We start from the raw sequence: 22,883 nt of genomic DNA on the forward strand, positions 1-22,883 counted from the left end.
GGAGATGATGCCCCTAGAGCTACCGAAGCCCAAGACACTTCTTTGACTAGACTGACAGCTGTTGCCCTGGGTCTGGCAAAAGTGCTGATGGTCAGGTTCACTCACTGGAACCACGACTGATGCTTCTCAGACAATAAGGATGGTAGAAATGTGTTCACTACTTTGTATTGAGCAACTCTACAGCCATCCTCCTCTGCCTCTAAAAGTTTCTTGTAATGGTAAAATAATAACTCCCAAATCTTTAGGAACTGTATTATTACTCTGGGAAAAAGACAATTTGGTTCATCCCAGATGTGGATGACCCTGATTCTTGAGAAATGAACACGTCCAACCTCAGAAAGTAGGTAAAGGAGATCAACAAACAATTCTTTCTTCTAATTTTTTATATATTTAGGCTCAATAATTCATGTCGCTGATGGAAAGCTTTATGTTTGATTAAACTACTGCATCAGGGGGCAGACCGAAGAAAGTCAGATAGAATTGTCCACTGAATGACCCCTAGTGGAGCTTCTAAATTGCCTACAAGGGCTAGCTGGGACCAATGGCTCCAGAACCTCCAGTACAAGAAACTTTACAATCCTGACTGCTCAAAAGGTCTCCACGTGCTATCAGCACAGATGTCCAGTTCCCAGAGATTTTTCTCCAATAGCAGCCACTCTTATGACTGCAAAAGCCCCACTGTTACATGTTCAGTTGGGGGTCCTTGGAGCTGTTCTGCTCCCCAGCAACTGGATGGCCCCTTTCCTAAAGGAAAATCCAGTATGTTCAACTGTGCCTGGCCCCACCACCCTCTACTGGAGGCCTGGAGAAGAGCAGACAGTGCACCTGTCAGTCCTTTGCCTAGGAGTTCCAGCAGGCAGCAGGAGAAAGGGGAACCCTCCTGCACTGTTGGTGGGAATGTGAACTGGTGCAGCCGCCCTGGAAAACTATGTGGAGGTTCCTCAAAGAGTTAAAAATAGATCTGCCCTACGACCCAGCAATTGCACTGCTGGGGATTTACCCCAAAGATACAGATGCAGTGAAACGCCAGGACAACTGCACCCCGATGTTTATAGCAGCAATGTCCACAATAGCCAAACTGTGGAAGGAGCCTCGGTGTCCATCAAAAGATGAAGGGATAAAGAAGATGTGGTCTATGTATACAATGGAATATTACTCAGCCATTAGAAACGACAAATACCTACCATTTGCTTTGACCTGGATAGAACTGGAGCATATTATGCTGAGTGAAATAAGTCATTCGGAGAAGGACAAACATTATATGGTCTTATTCATTTGGGGAATATAAAAAATAGTGACAGGGAATAAAGGGGAAAGGAGAAAAAATGAGTGGGAAATATCAGAAAGGGAGACGGAACATGACAGACTCCTAACTCTGGGAAACGAACTAGGGGTGGGGGAAGGGGAGGTGGGCGGGGGGTGGGGGTGACTGGGTGACAGGCACTGAGGGGAGCACTTGATGGGATGAGCATTGGGTGTTATTCTATATGTTGGCAAATTAAACACCAATAAAAAATAAATTTAAAAAAATAAAACTTAATAGCAGAAACAAAAAAAAAATTAAAAAAGGAAGGAGACACTCAATATTGCTAGCACCTTTTGCATGCCATTTTCTTTATCTATGGTTTATGCTCCCCACCAGAATGCAAACTCCATGAGGTCAGGGATTTTTGTCTGTTTTTTGTTGTTGTTGTTTTTCACTGCTTCATCCTTAATGGTTAGGAAAGTACCTGGCATAACTAGAATTCAGTAATCTGCTGCATAAATAAAATAGAAAGCTTTAAATATTTAACTTTAGAGAAATATTAGAATTTTAAAAAAAGTAAAATTATTGCTTAGGAAACTGATAAGCATATTAATTCTTGGTAAGTTAAATTTAAAATTAAAAGGAACTGGGGCACCTGGGTGGCTCAGCTGGTTAAGTGTCCAACTCTTGATTTTGTCTCAGACCATAATCTCAGGGTTTTAAGACTGAGCCCCTCCCTCATTGGGCTTCATGCTGGGCACAGAGCCTGCTTAAGATTCTCTCTCTCCCTTGGGACTCCTGGGTGGCTCAGTGATTGAGCATATGCCTTTAGTTCAGGTCGTAATCCCAGGGTCCTGGGATCGAGTCCTGCATCAGGCTCCCTCCCAGCTTCTCCCTCTGCCTATTCTCTCCCTCTCTCTCCCTGTCTCTCATGAATAAATAAATAAAATATTAAAAAAAAAGATTCTCTCCCTCTGCCCCCCCAAAATAATACATGCATAAATAAAATTAAACAAAAAAAGGGATATTTGTATAAAAAAGTAACTATAAAATGGAAAGCACACTCCACTTGTTAAAGATATAACTGGGAAGACTGATCATTTTAGGCAAAAATATCATGGATCACTATAGATTAAAACAGAATCAAGTACAGCAATGTATTTGAAAAAGAAAGAAAACTCAACAGATTTTCCTCTAGCTCAAAATGAAAAATTTGGAAATTAAAAAATGGGAAAAAACAAGAGTAAAGTTAAAAATCTCAAAAATACATGACCATATGTAAAAAGCAACAAGCTTCTGAATACTATGCAAAAAAAATCTTAAAAATCTCAAAAATCTACCTGCAAAATAATAATCAAAATTATCAATATTCTGAGAATAAGGCTTATTATCAGAAGTACTCACATATGCTCCTGTGTTCACTTAATAATGGCACTTAATCATTTATTGTTAGCCAGTATTTTTATTTTTACATAGATTTTCCAATGTTGGGCAACCCGGGTGGCTCAGTGGTTTAGCATCACCTTCAGCCCAGGGTGTGGTCCTTGGGACCCAGGATCGAGTCCCACGTCAGGTTCCCTGCATGGAATGGAGCCTGCTTCTCCCTCTGCCTGTGTCTATGCCTCTCTCTCTCTCTCTCTCTCTCACATGAATAAATAAATAAAATATTTTTAAGTTAAAAAAAAAAAAGATTTTCCAATGTTGGTCTGACCTAATAGGTCTCCTGTAGCTTTTGCCATGTAAATGACAATGCCATCTGACTCTTTTGCTATCCTTTGATAGTAACTACAAACACCCACATACTGTTAGCCAAATATTCTATGGCATAATAAAGTGTCAGTTCAACTCTTAACCACCACCACCATCAAAAACAAAACAAAAAAACTAGGGCTTAAAAATCTGGGGAATGGGGCCACGTTAAAGTCCTATGACTGGGTTCATATTCTATTACTACCCTTTATGAATTAAAAAAAAAGGTCAATGAAAAAAAAAGTCAATGAACAAGCAAACTTAAATCTTAAAATCCCTGAAAATGTAAAAAAATATATATAGCATGATTTCCCTTAAATCAGTTAAGAATGACACATCAATGTGATTCCTACCAAACAGCAGCTTCCCAGAAAGTATTCAGAGAAATAATAAGTGGAATTTTGAACCACTTAATGATCTTGGTTCTATGTTTCATTTTTTTTCATACTAACAGATATATTCATATATATTTTTTTAGAAATTATAAACAATAGCTTAGTACATTCTCCTTACTAAACACTAGCTTAATAAGGTGAAACACTAGCTTAATACATTCTCCTCATTAAAAGCTGATGTAACAAATACCTGTTTCAAAGAATTCTTACCTCAGGGCTATGCTGCAGAGCCTATCTAGCAAAGGATAGTGTATCCAAAGTATACATGCAGCTTCTAACTTTCATTTGATTTCTACTAAGTCTTTCATGTAGTTAAAAAGTTTAGACTTCTATACATATATTAGGTTTCTAGACCACCTATAATTCTAATTCCCTAAAAGCTTTCTCATACACCAGATCCCTAGACAGCAGAATGGTATGCTATTTCACTGCTGAGAACAGCACACAGGACAACTATTCTTCTGGACTCTACTAATTGATCTACGTATCTCTTCTTGAGAAAACTGAGACTATCAAGCAGAAATTAAAACAAAATTCCTGGCATAACAAGAGATTTATATTATAACCGTGTTTACACCTGAGAAAGAAACATTGTCCTGAGTAATGTATCAGAAATGATTACCATAAAAACAGAATAGATAACAATCTGAATTCTGTACTAACCATCTTTAATGCTTGCAATAAACTTCAGTAATTTCCCTTGTTTTTTCCTGAATAAAGAAAGTAATCAAGCAGAATGGAAAAAAGGAAAACATCTAAGTCACAAAAATCTTTAAGTAATCTACATATAAATACTTCATTATAAAATGCATTTATTGTAATGTTTGTTTTTACTATTTATTATTCTGAAATAAAGATATCAAAGTGGCTTAGCTCTAAATGTCAGTATTTTCAAATGTACTAGCATACGTTATATGCACATTCTGTAACTATAGAAGGAAAAATGGTACTAATTTGTCCTGGACATATACTGAAGGATTCCTTCCCCCAAGTCTTCCAGAGTGCCAAATATTGATCTTTGAAATTGATTTTTTTAATTCTAATTAAAAATGTAGATTATGACTTCTAGAATTTTCCTGGTGTATGCAACCTCATTCCTTCAAAAAGCCAGGAAACCAGATGGGATATACATTTCCAAAGTAAAGTTTTTAAATGATTATTTTGAGTGCATTCAGCTGTGTAACCAAATACTCTAGTGACAGTCTCCTCAAAAGGCAGAAAATCAATTATTTAAAACCAACAATATATTAACAGCAGCTTCTTTAAGAAAAACATTTGGTGTCATTACATAGCAATTAATTTTTACTCATATCTTTATAGATCTTGGAAAGTAGCCCTTTATCTGATACATCATTTGCAAATATCTTCTCACATTCTGGAGGCTGTCTTTTAGCTTTGTTGACTGTTTCTTTTGCTGTGTAAAAGCTTCTTATCTTGGTGAAGTCCCAATAGTTCATTTTTGCTTTTGTTTCTCTTGCCTTCATGGATGTATCTGGCAAGAAGTTACTGTGGCCAAGTTCAAAAACGGTGTTGCCTGTGTTCTCCTCTAGGATTTTGATGGAATCTTGTCTCACATTTAGATCTTTCACCCATTTTGAGTTTATCTTTGTACGGTGCAAGAGAGTGGTCTAGTTTCATTCTTCTGCATGTGGATGTCCAATTATCCCAGCACCATTTATTGAAGAGACTGTCTTTTTTCCAGCGGATAGTCATTCCTCCTTTGTCGAATATTAGTTGACCATAAAGTTGAGGGTCCACTTCTGGATCCTCTATTCAGTTCCATGTGTCTGTTTTTGTGCCAGTACCACACTGTCTTGATGACCACAGCTTTGTAGTACAACTTGAAATCTGATATTGTGATGCCTCTGGCTATGGTTTTCTTTTTTAATATTCCCCTGGCTATTCGGGGTCTTTTCTGATTCCACACAAATCTTAAGATAATTTGTTCCAACTCTCTGAAGAAAGTCCATGGTATTTTGATAGGGATTGCATTAAACGTGTAAATTGCCCTGGGTAACACTGACATTTTCACAATATTAATTCATCCAATCTATGGGCATGGAATATTTTTCCATCTCTTTGTATCTTCCTCAATTTCTTTCAGAAGTGTTCTGTAGTTTTTAGGGTATAGATCCTTTACCTCTTTATTAAATTCAACAGCAAAGAAACCAACAATCCAATCACGAAATGGGCCAAAGACATGAACAGAAAACCCAGAGGAAGACATACACATAGCCAACAAGCACATGAGAAAATGCTCCGCACCACTTGCCATCAGGGAAATACAAATCAAAACCACAATGAGATACCACCTCACACCAGTGAGAATGGGGAAAATTAACAACGCAGGAAACAACAAATGTTGGAGAGGATGTGGAGAAAGGGGAACCCTCTTGCACTGTTGGTGGGAATGTGAACTGTTGCAGCCACTCTGGAAAACTGTGTGGAGGTTCCTCAAAGAGTTAAAAATAGACCTGCCCTACAACCCAGCAATTGCACTGCTGGGGATTTACCCCAAAGATACAGATGCAGGGAAACACCGGGACACCTGCACCCCGATGTTTATAGCAGCAATGTCCACAATAGCCAAACTGTGGAAGGAGCCTCGGTGTCCATCGAAAGATGAAGGGATAAAGAAGATGTGGTCTATGTATACAATGGAATATTACTCAGCCATTAGAAATGACAAATACCCACCATTTGCTTCGACGTGGATGGAACTGGATGGGATTATGCTGAGTGAAATAAGTCAATTGAAGAAGGACAAACATTATATGGTCTCATTCATCTGGGGAATATAAAAAATAGTGAAAGGGAATAAAGGGGAAAGGAGAAAAAATGAGTGAGAAATATCAGAAAGGGAGACGGAACATGAGAGACTCCTAACTCTGGGAAAAGAACCAGGGGTGGTAGAAAGGGAGGTGGGCGGGGGGTGGGGGCGACTGGGTGACGGGCACTGAGGGGGGGCACTTGATGGGATGAGCACTGGGTGTTATTCTATATGTTGGCAAATTGAACACCAATAAAAAATAAGTATACAAAAAATTTTTACTTATATCTAATATAAAGTGATTTAAATTGGTAGAAGCAATGATTACAAAAATGTATCTAGGGCAGCTTGGGTGGCTCAGCGGTTTAGCACTGCCTTCAGCCCAGGGCCTAATCCTGGAGACCTGGGATCGAGTCCCATGTCAGGCTCCCTGCATGGAGCCTGCTTCTCCCTCTGCCTATGTCTCTGCCTCTCTCCCTCCCTCTCTCTCTTCTCTCTCTCTCTGTATGCCTCTCATGAATAAATAAATAAAATCTTTAAAAAAAAACTATCTAAAATATACTTGGCGCTAAAAGGAGGGAAAAACAAAACAAGACAAAACCAGAGAGGGAGACAAACCATAAGAGACTCTCAACTATAGGAAGTAAACTGAGGTTTGCTGGAGGGGAAGTGGGTTGGGGAGATGGGGTAACTGGGTGATGGGCACTAAGGAGGGCACATGATGTACTGAGTACTTTATATACAACTGATGAATCACTAAACTCTGCCTCTGAAACAAATAATACACTACATGTTTATTGAATTTAAATTAAAAATAAATAAAATATACTTGGCCCTAGATACCCTAAAATCTACATCAAAATATCATAACTGTAACATCTAAAAATCATTTCATCTAGGTATTATAAGATATCGCAAGCATAACTATTTTGTAGTTACAAGTGACATGTTTGTTTAATTAAAAGACAGAAGATCTCTACCTAAGAGAGCAAATGGATTTTTAAAATACTGGATGAGAAGTTTAATTAAATAGCCTAAGTATTTCTCACTTAAAATTCAGGTGACTAATCTTTACAGATTCCTTATAAAGCTGAGAAATTATTAACCATCATTGTTAATACTACATTTTTCAAACATAGCTCTTGATAGTATGTGTAGTGACTATTCATTTATGAACCAGAAATATCAAGATTACAAAATAACCGTTTATTGTGACTTTGATTTCTTAATTCTTTGAGCTAATCAAAGAATCTATAGAGCATGAAAATTAGATGGCAATTTAACACATTACCAACTAAATTACACATAAATTTGTAAATGTCCCTTTCCTATTCCTGAATAATGAGGAGAAGGAGGCTTTTCCTCCTCCTCTCTGGATTAGTGAGTTGTCCTCCAATGTACTTCCATAACATCATATACTTCTGTCATGAAACTTCTAGTACTTATTATTTCTGCTGAAGCGCTGTTTTACCCAGAAGTCTAGGTGCTTCTGAAGGTCAAGATGGAGCAGGGCCTCAATAAGTTTTCAATAAACAAATGGATGAATATATGAATCCGAAAAACTTTTTCATTTCCATGTGGTTCAATTCTATGTACAGATCTTCCTCAACTTACAATGGAGTTATATCCTGATAAACCCCTTGTAAATTGAAAATACCATTAAGTCAAAAATGCATTTAACAAATCTAACCTACCAAAAATCAACAGCTTAGTCCAACCTACCTTAAATGTGCTTAAGACACTTACATTGGCCTACAGTTGGCCAAAATTATCTTATACAAAGTCTATTATATAAAAAAGTACTTAATACGCTCATGTAACTGATTAAATATTACACTGTAAGTGAAAAACAGAATAGACATATATGTACAGAATGGTTTTAAGTGTACTGGTTGTTTACCCTTGTGATTGTGTGGCTGACCACATGCTGCAGCTTGGTGCCACTGCCTACTATCACAAGACAGGATCATACCACATATTATTAGCCCAGGAAAATATCAAAATTCAAACTTCAAAATACAGTTTCCACTGAACACATATCACTTTCATACATGTACCTAATCACAGACACTAAAGGACTCGGAAGATAGAATTCATGAGTCTTTCAATGTAGGCATCTTTTTTTTCACTAGGGAACTTAGTATTTCCTTCCATTGTAAAAGAAGATAATAAAAGAAGTAGTAGTAGTTCCTGTGACTGTCATAAATAGAAACAATATTTTATCACATTAAACTTCTGGCATATATCTTGAAAAAAACATTTGTGTCTATCATTACTTTGAAATTACAGTAGATTTAGACCCACAGTAAGTTTGTTTTAGAACATGAAGAAGTACACAAGCTAGTCATGTCGACAACCTCCATATCAGTCTCTTTAAAAAATGAAATTTTACTTTAAATTGCTCATATTTTTTAAAGGTTTTATTTATTTATTCATGAGAGACAGAGAGAGAGAGGAGAGAGAGAGAGAGGCAGAGACATAGGCAGAGAGAGAAGCAGGCTCCATGAAGGGAGCCCAACATGGGACTTGATCCGGGGTCTCCAGGATCACACCCTGGGCCGAAGGTGGCGCTAAACCGCTGAGCCACCCAGGTTGCCCAAATTGCTCATATTTAAATAGAGTCTTGCTATTTAAGTCTTTCATAAAGGGGAATAGATCTTATATCACACATTTATTTTTTAGTACTTTGATAGCTGTATCATACTTGGCTTCTTTTATAATACTATGCATTCTATTTATCTGGAACCATTTATTTAAGAAAGCTGTGGACTTCAAATTTCCAAAGGGATTTTGGTACAAAATATTTTAAGAACTGTTGCAGATAGTGAAGGAAAAAAAACAACAAAACTAAAAAACAACCTATGGAATAGAAGAAAATATTTGTACATGATGTATCTGATAAAGGGTTAGTATCCAAAATCTATAAAGAACTTATAAAACTGAACACCCAAAACCAAATAATCCAATTAAAAAATAGGCAGAAGAGGGGTGCCTGGGTGGCTCAGTCAGTTAAATGTCTGACTCTTGATTTTGGCTCGGGTCATATCTCAAGGTTGTAGGATCAAGGCCTAAGTTGGGGGCTCAACTTAGGCCTTGAGGGACCAGGGACCCATGCCAGGGACCATGCTCAGTGGGGAGTCTGCTTGAAATTTTCTCTCTCTCCCTCTGCCCCTCCCCCCTAAAATAAATAAATAAAATCTTTTTTAAAAATGGGCAGAAGACATGAAGAGACATACTTCCAAAGAAGATACACAGATGGCTAACAGACACATGAAAAGATGCTCAACATCATTCATTATCAGGGAAGTGCAAGTCAAAACTATAATGAGATATCACCTCAAACCTGCAGAATGGCTAAAATCAACAACACAAGAAATAACAGGTATTGGTAAAAAGGTGGAGAAAAAGGAACCTTCATGCTCTGTTGGTGGGAATGCAAACTGGTGCTCTGGAAAACTGTATGGAGTTTCTTCAAAAAGTTAAAAGCAGAACTACTCTATGATCTAACAATTGCACTACTATATACTTATCCAAAGAATACAAAAATATTAATTCAATGAAATATATGCACCTCAATGTTTATGGAAGCATTATCTACAATAGCCAAATTATGAAAACAGCTCAAGTGTCCATCAACTAATGAATGGATAAACATGTGGTGTGTGTGGGATCCCTGGGTGGCGCAGCAGTTTAGCGCCTGCCTTTGGCCCAGGGCGCTATCCTGAAGACCCGGGATCGAATCCCATGTCGGGCTACCAGTGCATGGAGCCTGCTTCTCCCTCTGCCTATGTCTCTGCCTCTCTCTCTCTCTCTCTCTCTCTGTGACTATCATAAATAAATAAAAATTTTTAAAAAAGATGTGGTGTGTATGTGTGTGTGCGCAATGGAATATTAGCCATAAAAAAGAGTGAAATCTTGCCATTTGCAATGACATGGATGGAGCTAGAGTATAATGCTAAGGGAAATAAGCCAGAGAAAGATAAATACTACATGATCTCACTCAAATGTAAAATTTAAGGAATAAAACAAACAAGCAAAGGGAAAAAAAGAGAGAAACAAACCAAGAAAGAGACTCTTAACCATAGAGAACTGATGGTTACCAGAAGAAGGAAGATGAGGTGGGAGGATGAGTTAAAGAGGTGACAGGGACTAAGGAGTACACTTGTTCTGATGAGCACTGGGTGATGTATGGAAGAGTTCAATCACTATATTGTACACCTGAAACTATATGACACTATCTGGAATTTAAATAAAACTTAAAAAAAAAAAAGGACTGTTGCAGAGAACTATGTTTCAGTGTCCAAGGGATACATACTTCACTTATCAACATGATATTCCCAGAAACGCCACAAGATGGCTTTCTTACTTCAGATCCACAGTTGATATTTTTCAGAAATGTTTTGTCTCCTTTTACTTTATGGGAGATTGTCATTGGTATTGGTCAGGGGTCTCCACAGAAACAGAACAAATAGGGTGAGTGTATAAACATCACATATATGAAGAAATTTATTATAAGGAATTGGCTCATGCAAATATGAAGTCTGCTAAGTCCTCAGATCTAAAGTTAGCAAGTTGGGGACCCAGGAAATCCAATGGTGTTGTTCCAGTCCAAACCCAAAGACCTGAGAAATCACAAGAGCTGACAGTATAGTTCTAGTCGAAAAGCCAACAGGTTTAAGACCCAGGAAGAGCCAGTGATTTAAGTTCAAATCTAAAGGTAGGGACAAAAACTGATGTCCCACCTTGAAAGCAGTCAGACAAGAAGGATTCCCTCTTCCTCACAAGAGGGTCAGCCTTTTTGCTCTATTTAGATATTCAACTGACTGGATGAGGATCACCCACATGAGGTAGGCAAGTCTGCTTCACTCAGTCTACTTAATTCAAATGTTAATCTCATCCAGAGATACCCTCACAGGCACACCCAGAATAATATTTGACCAACTGTCTGGACACCCTGTGGCTTAGCTAAAATGACACATAAAATTAATCATCACATTCACACCAAATATTTTTCACCAAATATATGCTGAGAGAATGCTTCACACTTGTAGTTAGGGCCTAAGCCAATGAAACAGTGATATGTCCAATATGGTCCATAGCCTCTTGAAGCTAATAATCTAGAGAGCTTACCAGGATATAACATGAATAGCTGCACAAATAATTATAAAATAGGGGATCCCTGGGTGGCGCAGCGGTTTAGCGCCTGCCTTTGGCCCAGGGCGCGATCCTGGAGACCCGGGATCGAATCCCACGTCGGGCTCCCGGTGCATGGAGCCTGCTTCTCCCTCTGCCTATGTCTCTGCCTCTCTCTCTCTCTCACTGTGTGTCTATTATAAATAAATAAAATAAAATAAAAAATTAAAAATAATAATAATTATTATAAAATAATAATGTGGTAAGTATAAGGGAAAGAAAGGGAAATTTTACTAACTCAACTTAGGGGCTTAAAAGAAAAGTCCACTTATCAGTGATATTAAAATGAGATCTGAAGGACAAGTAGAAGAGTAGGAGCTCACCAGGTGAAAGGCTCAAGGGTGACTGTGCAGAGAACAGGAAGGGCATGAACCCCAATGCAGAAGAGCTTGGCTTCTTGGAAAAAGTATAGGAAAGGAAACATCAACTATGAGAAGAATGTTGAAAGATGACCAGATGACCCTGGGAAAACAGACAGGAACCAGAAGAGGCCGTCCTTGTTAGCTGGATAATGCTCTAAATTTTATCCTAAAAGTAACCAGTTCTTTGCCGGATTTGTGATGCCATTTTATGAAAACACTACAATTAAGCCAGCAGCACTCACCCATAATATTTGTTATTCACCACACTGAGGAATCTCCATACTAAGTCTAGCTCTTTAAAGAAAGAGAAAACAGCACTTCAGAAGCAGTTTCTAAGTACCAGGCAGATGATAGAAGGTTCAATCTGGGCTCGTGATTCTCAATCTGTCTTCCAAGCCTCTGTAGGACTCACGTACATACTTCCAACTGCAACATTTGTCTTCATAACACCACCTCCTAGCCACCACACGAAGGGCAGATCTGAGTCATGCCCTACATTGATAACATTTTGGAGTACCTGGGTGGCTCAGTTGGTTAAGCATCTGCCTTTGCCTCAGGTCAGGTCATGATCCCGGGGACCTGAGATAGAGCCCCTTGTCAGGCTCCCTGCTCAGCAGGAAGCCTGGTTCTCCCTCTGCCCTCTGCCCTTCCTCCTGCTTGTGCACTCTCTTTCTCTCTCTCAAATAAAATATTTTTAAAAATACAATTACATTTTAACTCATATCATTTTAACTTAGAAAATTAACTTCAAAAATATATACTTCATACAATCCTTCTAGTATATAACGGAAAACCTACTGATCACTTGAAACCATACTGCATCTAGAAAGAACGAACTAGCTGCAGCACCAAAGTGGGAGGGAGACAGACTTTTCATTACTCTTTTGTATTTTTATTTTCCTATAGTTAATCTGTAAGGCTATGGAAATTATTAAGAACTATTAAGAACCATTTATCTCAATCTCCAAGAATAATATAACCATACTTACTATTTACATTTGTTAAATCTCTATCCTTATGTGTCTGGCACTTCTAATTATAGCAGAGACTGCTCATTGCCTACAGTTAACACCGTTCTCCCCTTCTTTCCCAGTAAGGGGACCCCCGTATTATTTAGGGTGGTAATGTATCAGCTAAAAGACTAAATTTCTAGACTCCCCTAGAGTTAGATGAGGTCCTGTGACTGAGTTCTGATCAGTAACTGGTAAAGAAGTGACATGTAGGATGTGGGAAAGAACCACTAAAGAGAGCTGATCCCATTGGAAAGTGGACTTTCTTGTGTTTCTCTCATTTCTTCCAGCAGGCAGCTTGGAATAAACAAATATCTATAGACCAATTATCAGTCAGGACCATAAAGTGTTATTGAAAATGGAAGAGCAGCAATGTTCCTGATGATTCTGAGACCCACCAAACACAGCTAGACTGACTCTGATTTCCTTCATGTGCCAGAGAAAAATAAGTTATTTCTTAACCAAGTCACTATTATTTGTTTTTATTGTTGTTATTATTATATACATCAAAACCCAATCCTAAATGATACACTAGTCGTCCCTATAGCCACTAAAGGATCAGTAGCATATTCACCCCACAATACAGACTGTGACCTGCGGAGAGGCTTATAGACATATCTGAAAGGCAAAATAGAGCTACAAAAAGTTACTTCAATAATTATCCCTCATTTATCCACTCAAAGACTTTTACAGAATACTAACTATATTCCAGGTCCCATGAGCCACTACATTAAAAGATAAAACTATGATATACACCAGTAGAACAACCCTACCCACCTTCCCAGAAGAATTTTGAACCTTGAAATTTCTGTAGCACTTTCTCCCCCATGCATGAAGAGAAACAGAAGTGAAACATACAGTATCAAAAAGGCCAAGCAGGGCACCTGGGTGGCTCAGTCAATTAAGCACCTGATTCTTGATTTTGGCTCAGGTCATGATCTCAGGGTTGTGAGATCTAGCCCCAGGTCCAGCTCCTTTCTCAGCAGTCTACTTGAGGACTCTCTCTTTCCCTCTGCCCCTTTACCTGTTCTAAAATAAATAAATACATGTTTTTTTATTTTTTTAAAAAAAAGGCCAAGCATTTTTCTAAATCCTCAAAATATAGAAATTTTATAAATTATGTTATTTTTACATAAACTATTTCCCACAGAATAACCTTTCCTAACATTACTATGCCAAATATGTGCCCAGTAAATGGGGAGGGGAGGATTGGGAATATATCTTTGAGAGGAGATTCCCTAATTTTCCCCCCTAAAACTTAAAACCAAGTTAGACTGAGTTTCACAAGTTCACATTCTAAAAATAATAAATCTGAGGGTTCTGGTTCTGTGCAAGATGGTGTAAGCATACTTTATCTTGTCTCTCCAATTAATCCAACTATAAATTTTGTACAGAATGCACTGGGCAGCTATTGGAAGACTCTAAAAAGTAAATAGCAGAAGAACAGAGAAGACGACTAGAATCCAAGGTACTACCAAACCAACAAGTGAATTTCCTGGAGTTCCTTTCAGTGTAGCCTGGCTCTTTCCTCCTCTAATCAACTGGCCTTCACTTAAAAAGCAGCCTCAGGACTCCTGGGCAGCTCAGCGGTTGGGCGTCTGCCTTCAGCTCAGGTCATGATCCTAGGATCTGGAATCAAGTCCCATATCGGGCTCCCTGCAAGGAGCCTGCTTCTCCCTCTGTGTATGTCTCTCATGAATAAATAAATCTTTAAAAATAAAATAAAAAAAATAAAATTAAAATTAAAAGCAGCCCAAAAGCCAGAAGGGCAACTGAATACAGACAAAAAAAAGTGCCAAGAGAAGCTTTCTTTTTCTGGTCCAAGAATCAGGAAAGGTAAACATCACAGAAGAGGGAAATCCACTATTATTTTCCATTCTCTCCAGCCTCAGTGCCCCCCCACACACACACCGACCCAGTATCCCAGAGCGGGTGACAGGAGCATGACCACCACAGACATCTAAAATTGTAAGAAAGGAAAAGCATTCTCTTTAACCAGTGGAGCAATGATCCCAAAATCATGGATCAAATGTCTGTTGCATTTTTCTCTGTCTTCCAATCACTTGGCCCTAAGTACAAATTCAGATAGAGGAAGTATATGCAGAGCAAGGAAACTAAAGGGCCCAATTTTCTGGCTAGTGAGCTGGGAAAGGGGGACATCAAGGAGACAAAGTATCAGCAAGATTACAGAAAGAAGAGAACTCAAGAGAGCAATTCCATAAAGTTGTATACAAACTCCTGGACTCACCTCTGAGCTATGCATGTATAGACCTGACCTTAAATAGTCTTAACAAAGGATTTGAGAACTCAACTATGGTGTAAAACACTGCACAGATCCTACACTAGCCACTGGGCAGTACACAGGAAGAAACAGATCCAAACAGCACTACAAAGGGCTTTGAGAAAGGAATACTGGAACCACAAACTACAGAAGGTGGGTTCAACTTGTGAATTGACCGAACAAGTTTGAAAATTAAAAAGTAAAAAGAAGGGGATCCCTGGGTGGCGCAGCGGTTTAGCGCCTGCCTTTGGCCCAGGGCACGTTCCTGGAGACCCGGGATCGAATCCCACGTCGGGCTCCCGATGTATGGAGCCTGCTTCTCCCTCTGCCTATGTCTCTGCCTCTCTCTTTCTCTCTCTCTCTCTATCTGTGTGACTATCATAAATAATTTTTTTTTAAATTTTTTAAAAAAGTAAAAAGAATAGTATTCCCTTTAGGATTTAACAAAAACCTGGAATCCCATAATATGTAAATGTCCAGGATACATGCAAAAATTACTCAGCATATGAAGTACCAGGAAAATGTTAACTTTCAAAGGAAAAGATAATCAATGATGATATGGAGAATAGAGTTATCAGATAAAAAGTTAAAAACAATTATTGTAACCATACCCCAAATTGTAAGGGCAAGTCTTTTGACATGATGGGAAAATATAAAGTTTTATCCAAGAAATTAAAACTGTAAAGAACCAAATGAAAATTTCAGAACTGAAAAATACAATAACTAAAATAATAAATTCATAGGATAGGCTCAAGAATAGAATGGAGATAAAAGAGCAAAAAAGTCAGTGAACTTACAGATGGATCAACCAATCTGAAAAACAAAGAAAAAAATGGGAAAAAAAAAAAAAAAAACAGAGCCTCAGGGACCTGTGGGACAGTATCAAAAACCCTAACATTTGTATCAACAGCATGCCAAAAGGAGAGAAGAAAGAAAAAATATTTGGAGAAATAATGGCTAAACACATCCATCTTGGTACAAGATGTAAACTTACAAATTCAAGAATGTCAGTCAGCCCCAAGAAGATAACCAAAAAAAAAAAAAAAAAAAACACAAAAACAAAAACAAAAAACACCTAACCTAACTCCAGAAAATTATTTCGAAATGCTGAAAACTAGAAACAAAGAAAAGGAGCCAGAAAAAAACAACCCATTGCATGCATACAACAATTTGATTGACTATAGATTTTTCATCAGAAACAAGGGAGCCTGGAAGGAAGAGCAATGACATTTTTTTTAGAGATTTTTTTTTATTTAGGGGATCCCTGAGTGGCTCAGCAGTTTAGTGCCTGCCATTGGCTCAGGGCATGATCCTGGAGTCCCGGGATCAAGTCCCACATCAGGGAGCCTGCTTCTCCCTCTGCCTGTGTCTCTGCCTCTCTCTGTGCCTCTCATGAATAAATAAATAAAATCTTTTAAAAAGGTTTTTTATTTATTCATTTGAGAGAGAGTGCAAGCAAGAGCATGAGTAGTGAGGAGGGGTCAGAGGGAGAGAGAAAAACAGACTCCCAACTGAGCAGCGAGCCTGATGCCAGCTTGATTCCAGGATCCATGCTCATCTAACTGAGCTACCCAGGCACTTGAGGAATGGCATTTTTAAAATGTGAAGGTAAACAATTGTCAACCCAAAATTCTAAGACTAGTGAAAATACCTTTCAGAAATGAAAGTGAAATAGACATTCTCAGATGAAGGAAAACTAAGACAACCGGTCTCCAGCAAACCTGATCTAAAAGAAATCCTAGGGACGCCTGGGTGGCTCAGCGGTTGAGCGCCTGCCTTCCACCCCAGGGCGTGAACCTGGGGTCCGGGGATCGAGTCCCCGCATCGGGCTCCCTGCAGGGAGCCTGCTTCTCCCTCTGCCTGTGTCTCTGCCCCTCTCTGTGTCTCTCATGAATAAATAAATAAAATCTTTAAAAAAAAATAAAATATTTGTTCTCCTTTCTCCTTTATTCCCTTTCACTATTTTTTATATTCCCCAAATGAATGAAATGAGTGGGAAATGTCAGAGAGGGAGACAGAACATGAGGGACTCCTAACTCTGGGAAACGAACTAGGGGTGGTGGAAGGGGAGGTGGGCGGGGGTGTGGGGGTGACTGGGTGATGGGCACTGAGGGAGGCACTTGATGGGATGAGCACTGCATGTTATTCTATATGTTGGAAAATTGAACACCAATAAAAAATAAATTTATAAAAAAATAAATAAAATAAAATAAATGTTAAAGGCAATTCTTTTTTTTTTAAGACTTTTTAAATGTATTTTTTTGAGAGAGAGCATGTATGTGAGCAGGGGGAGAAGCAGAGGGAGGGAGAAAGAACCTCAACCAGACTCCATGCTGAGCATGGAGCCCAACGCATGGCTCAATCTCAAGACCCTGAGATCATGACCTGAGCTAAAACCAAAAGTCAGACACTCAACTGACTGAACCACCTATGTATCCCACTAAAGGCAGTTCTTTAGATGGAAAGCAAATGATATCTGACAAAAATCTGAAATTGCAAATACAGTCTGGTAACTGTACAATTACAGTCTGTAACTGTAACAAACTACCCTTTCCCCTTAAATTCTTTAAAATATGTATGACAGTTAAAATAAAAAATAATAAACATTACATTAAATTATTACATCAAAAAAATTTTTTCATAACAACTCAATAGCATTACAAACCATCCAATTTAAAAATGGGCAGAGGATCTGAATAGACATTTTTCCAAAGATAAACAGACAACAGACACATGAAAAGAAGCTCAGTATCAGTAGTCATTAGGAAAATGTATACAAAACCACAAGAAATCACTTCATACCTGTTAGAATGGCTATTATCAAAAAGATAGGAAATAATAAGTGTTTGTAGGAATGGAAAAAGGTATATCCACTATGGAAACAGTATGGAGTTTCCTCAAAAAATTAAAATTAGAACTGCCATATGATCTATCAATTCTACTTCTGAGTTTTTCTCTAAAGAAAACAAAAATACTACATGGAAAGTATATATGCAACCACATATTCATTGCAGCATCATTTCCAACTGCCAAGATATGGAAACAACCTGAATGTCCATCAATGGATGAATAGATAAAGAAAATGTGGCCCAAAAAAAAAAAAAAAGAAAAGAAAAGAAAATGTGGCCCATATATATGCAATCTTATTCAGCCATAATAAAAAAAAGAAGGAAATCTCACCATTTTCAACAACATGGATGGATCTTGAATGCATTATGCTAAGTGAAACAGTGTCAGAATAAATAAATACTATACGTGATCTCACACTCACTAATTTTTTAAAAATAAATTTTTTAAAAGCTCATAGATACAGAGACAAGAGTGCTGGTTGGCAGAAGTGGGAAGTACGGAAGTAGAGGAAATGGGTGAAAATATTCAAAAAGTACAAACTTCCAGTCATAAAATAGAGATGGGGATGAATGTGCAGCATGGTGACTATAGTTAATAATACTGTATTGCATATTTCAAAGTTGCTAAGGGAGTAAGTCTTAAAAGTTCTTATTACAAGAAAAAAAATTCTCAGGGCAGCCCTGGTGGTGCAGCGGTTTAGAGCCGCCTGCAGTCCAGGATGTGATCCTGGAGGCCCGGGATCGAGTCCCACGTCGGGCTCCTTGCATGGAGCCTGCTTCTCCCTCTGCCTGTGTCTCTGCCTATCTCTCTCTCTCTGTGTGTTTCTCATAAATAAATAAATAAATAAATAAATAAATAAATAAATAAATAAATAAATCTTTTTAAAAATTTTTTTAAAAAAGAACACCATTTTAAAAAAAAGAAAAGAAAAAAAAAATTTTCATGACTATGTATGGGGACAAATGTTTGCTAGACTTATTGTGGTGATCATTAGCCAATATATACAAACATCCACTCATGTTGTATATCTGAAGCTAATTTCTGTCAATTATATCTCAATTTAAAAAAATTTTATGTAATGTATGGAAATGTAAGCAGATGTAATATAACAACTATAACATAATCAGAGGAAAGTAATAAGATGTGATAAGGCTTCTATATTCCAACTGAACTGGTAAAATGGTCTTAAGTAGACTGAAAACTTATGTATAACATAATTCTTAGAGCGAACAAGTACCAAAAAAGGACTATAAAGAGAGACATTCAGTCCTGCACTGAAAACATGATGTTAAAGTCTGCTAGTATTAATGTTTATTTCTCTTGGAATGTCCTGTAGGAGGGTCTTTTTTTAATGAAGGTAGCTAACTGTGTTATTTGGTGCATAGATACTAATCACTTTTTTAACTTCATTCCAAATTGCACTTTTCAGAATTACAGAATATTTTGTCTCAATGCTTTTTGATATGGATTCTACATTGTCTGATGTCAGGTATAACCCTGATTTCCTGCTGTTTGCATTTTCCCAGGTCTTTATTTTTAGTCTTTTTATAGCATTTTGTTTTGAATGTATCGCTTATCTATAACATTGTTTGCATATGCTTTGTGGCACGATCTGAAAGTATTTTTATTAAATAGGTGAGTTATTCTCATTTGTATTTACTGATATTCATGAATGATAGTAGCGAAAAATGTTTGCCTTTAGCCCAAAAGGCTGATCTATAACACCCAAAGTTCCAATAAGTATCAAATATAATGCTGGTGGCTACATTTTTTAAAACATTGAAATATGTATGTATGTATTTCTGTGTTTAAGAGCAAGGGAGAACACACTCACAGTGGGGAAGGGCAGAGGGAGACAGAGAGGGAGATCTCAAGCAGATTCCCCCCAAGCATGGAGCCTGATCTGATATGGGGCTCGATCTCACAAGCCCAAGATCATTACCTGAGCCAAAATCAAGAGTTGGACGCATAACTGACTGAGCCACCCAGGCACTCCTGGTTGCTAAGTCTTAAAGGATCCCACGATTGCCTGGATATTTCACTGATAGCTAATATCAAACTGAATGATAAACATCAGAGAAATCTTGTGAAAGTAGTTTTGAGTAGAAATTCAAAGAAGACATTTATGGTTGATTACTTCCTGTACATCCCCTATCCCTTGAGTATAATAATATAATTACATATAATCACCAACTTTATACAACAAAAGTGCAGTTCTCTCTGCCCATGGATCCTGTCCCCATGTGGCTTAAATAAACTTAACAAATAGCACCATAAAACATCTCAAGAATTGTTTCTTGACTGTTGGGTTTAACAACCCCACAACAGTATGACCAATATGTTTGATCTCAACTCTGTAACCAATATGTTATAGTTACCATATATAAAAATTAAGTATAAAGTTTTGAATAAGTAAAAACTTAAAATGCTTACAAAAATGCTCATTAAGCAAGTTTTAGTTTCTTCCTGGCTCTGAGTAACCAAGTAAGGACTTACTGTTTTGCTAACTAACCAAGATCTGCCACTATTATTAACAATAATGGTCTCATCATTTCAAGATTATTGGTTTAAAAGATACCTCAATTTGGACATGTAGACAGAAAAACAGGAAGCTCGGCCAGTACTGTCAAGGCAAACCAGAAGCTCACTAGTGTACCACTAAGCCAGAAAAGAAAGTTACTCTCCAATAACTTTCCAGGTATGTGAATGCACTACTTAAAGAAGTTAAAGGGCATTGTTTTTTTTTTTTTTTTTTGAACTATGGACTGATTCATTTTTAAGATTTTATTTGAGAGAGAGTGTGCACAAATGGGATAAAGGGCAGAGGGAGAAAACCTCAAGCAGATTCCCCATTGAGCACAGAGTCTCATATAGGGTTCAATCTCATGACCTATAAGACCGTGATCTGAGCTGAAACCAAGAGCTGGATGCTCAACCAACTGAACCACCGAGGTGCCCCTCACATGTTTTAAAAATTGAAATGTAACAGGTAACTGCTGGAGTGCACTAAACACAGTGAAGTATTATATTATGAAATTTTGTTTCAATTATATGTATATTAGTTTGCTAAAGCTGCCATACTAAACTAAGAGACTGAGTGACTAAAACAACAGAAATTTACTTTCTCACAGTTCTAGAGTCCAAGAATCAAGATGTTGGTAAGGATCCTTACAGCCTGAGGCTTTTCTCATTTACTTCTCTTTGTGTTCCCTTTCTTTTTTCTTTATAAGGACATCAGCCATATTGAATTAAGGTCCATCCTCAAGACCTGATTTTAACTTATTACTTCTGTAAGATCTTAGCTCCGGGACACCTGGATGGCTCAGTCAGTTAAGTGTCTGCCTGCGGCTCAGGTCATGATCTCAGGATCCTTTGTCAGGCTCCCTGCTCAGAGGAGAGCCTGCTTCTTTCTCTCCCCCTACCCCTCGCTCTGCTTGTGCTCCCTCTCCCGCTGTGTGTCAAATAAATATATAAAATCTTTAAAAAATAAATAAAGATCTTAGCTCCAAATATGGTTACATTCTGAGATACTAGGGATAAGTACTTCAATACATGACTCTTGGGAGGACAAAATTCAGCCATAACATTATGTTTATACATATATTATGTATGCATGCACTGTGTCACAATAAAAAAAAGTTTTAAAATATCTTATTAGAGGACTCTGAATAGATAATTCAAATGTATTACATATATTCTAAACCTAAGGGGCCTAGACCTAATTTTATAATGGAGTCTTAGGACTCCTTCAGTCTCCAGACTTCCAGGTCTTCAGTGAGACAGTTTAGAATTTAACTACCCCAGGGGTACTCATAATGCAACAATGAAAATTTGTATGAACATGTAGGTACTTTTGCTAATAGTCTTACTCAGTATTACCTGATTAAAAAAATAATCCTAGTGTTTTAAGTGTATGACTTATTAGTACAGAGCTCTAACAGTTATATTTCCATGTTTCTAGAGACTATTATTATTATATTGATTTCCCAAACTACCAGATTAAACTATAAAAACGTAAAGCCATACTGCTTCTTCCTCTCTTAAAACTCAAAGTCCTTAAATATCTAACAGTTTAATCAATGGCTAACCTAGATGTATTTTTAAGGACTGAGGGAAAATATTGATGTTTAAAATTCTCTAAATTCACTTACAGCAACAATAATCCTTTGTTTAAAATGTACTACTTTAGTGGTGCCTGGGTGGCTCAGGTCATGATCCTGGAGTCCTGGGATCAAACCCCATATCTAGCTCACTGCTGAGCAGAGTCTGCTTCTTCCTCTCCCTTTGCCCCTCCCTCTAGCTGTGTGTGCACACACACTCTCTCTCAATAAATAATTTTAAAAATAATAAAAAAATAAAATGTACTACTTTATATACAGTAAGCTAAAAACAGGTAAAAATTAACATATAAGCCATAAAATATTTTAAATATCATTTTAAGAATACAAATATCCATATTTTACATTTAGCATGTCCATGTCCATGTCTATGGAAATTTCCTAATCATTTAGGTTTGAAACATTGCCAAATTTGTTCCACTTTATTGAAAAATATCTTATGATTTATTCTTCATCTATATACTATCAAAGTTGGTTGAGTTGGTTCAATAACATAAAATAATGAGGTAACAAATAAGCCAAGTCGGGGCAATCTTGGATCTCCACAGTATTTGGTAATGTCAATTTTGAAAACCATTGGAAAACAGTCCAAATATTTTTTTTGTCAGAGTAACTGATTTTTTCCAAAGTCAAACAGAATCAAGTAAAGGCTGGTTTCACACCACTGGAACTTTTAAATTTCCTGGCTCTGCAATTCACTCCCTCTTCTCCCAATAATTTTAACTACCAAAGCATATTTCTACCTTTCTCTAACAAGCCTAGTTTCTTTCATTCCCCCAAGCCTTAACACATTTTGAACAGAGTATCGAGAAGTAGAACACTTTCCTTTTTCACTTCTTCACAAGTATATTCTTTAAAACCTACGGGTGGCATTCTGTTGAAGTGTATGCAAGATTGCAAAAGTCATGT

The 22,883-nt window shown here is 37.5% G+C and overlaps 1 protein-coding gene across 3 annotated transcripts in view; it reads right to left on the reverse strand.

Moving 5' to 3' along the window:
• ME1 (malic enzyme 1) overlaps nucleotides 1–22,883 on the reverse strand; it is a 196,137-nt gene that overhangs the window by 167,819 nt on the left and 5,435 nt on the right. The window contains exon 1 of one of the 3 annotated variants that reach the window (XM_049092302.1): nucleotides 4,054–4,072. The exons of the other annotated variants lie outside the window; for them this stretch is intronic. Within the exon in view, the coding sequence (XP_048948259.1) occupies nucleotides 4,054–4,056 (3 nt within the window). The 5' untranslated portion in view covers nucleotides 4,057–4,072. Of the gene's footprint in view, nucleotides 1–4,053; nucleotides 4,073–22,883 lie in introns of those variants that run through there. 3 annotated transcript variants of the gene reach the window in all.

The sequence above is a fragment of the Canis lupus genome, chromosome 12 (assembly GCF_003254725.2).
Source record: "Canis lupus dingo isolate Sandy chromosome 12, ASM325472v2, whole genome shotgun sequence".
Lineage (NCBI taxonomy): Eukaryota > Metazoa > Chordata > Mammalia > Carnivora > Canidae > Canis > Canis lupus.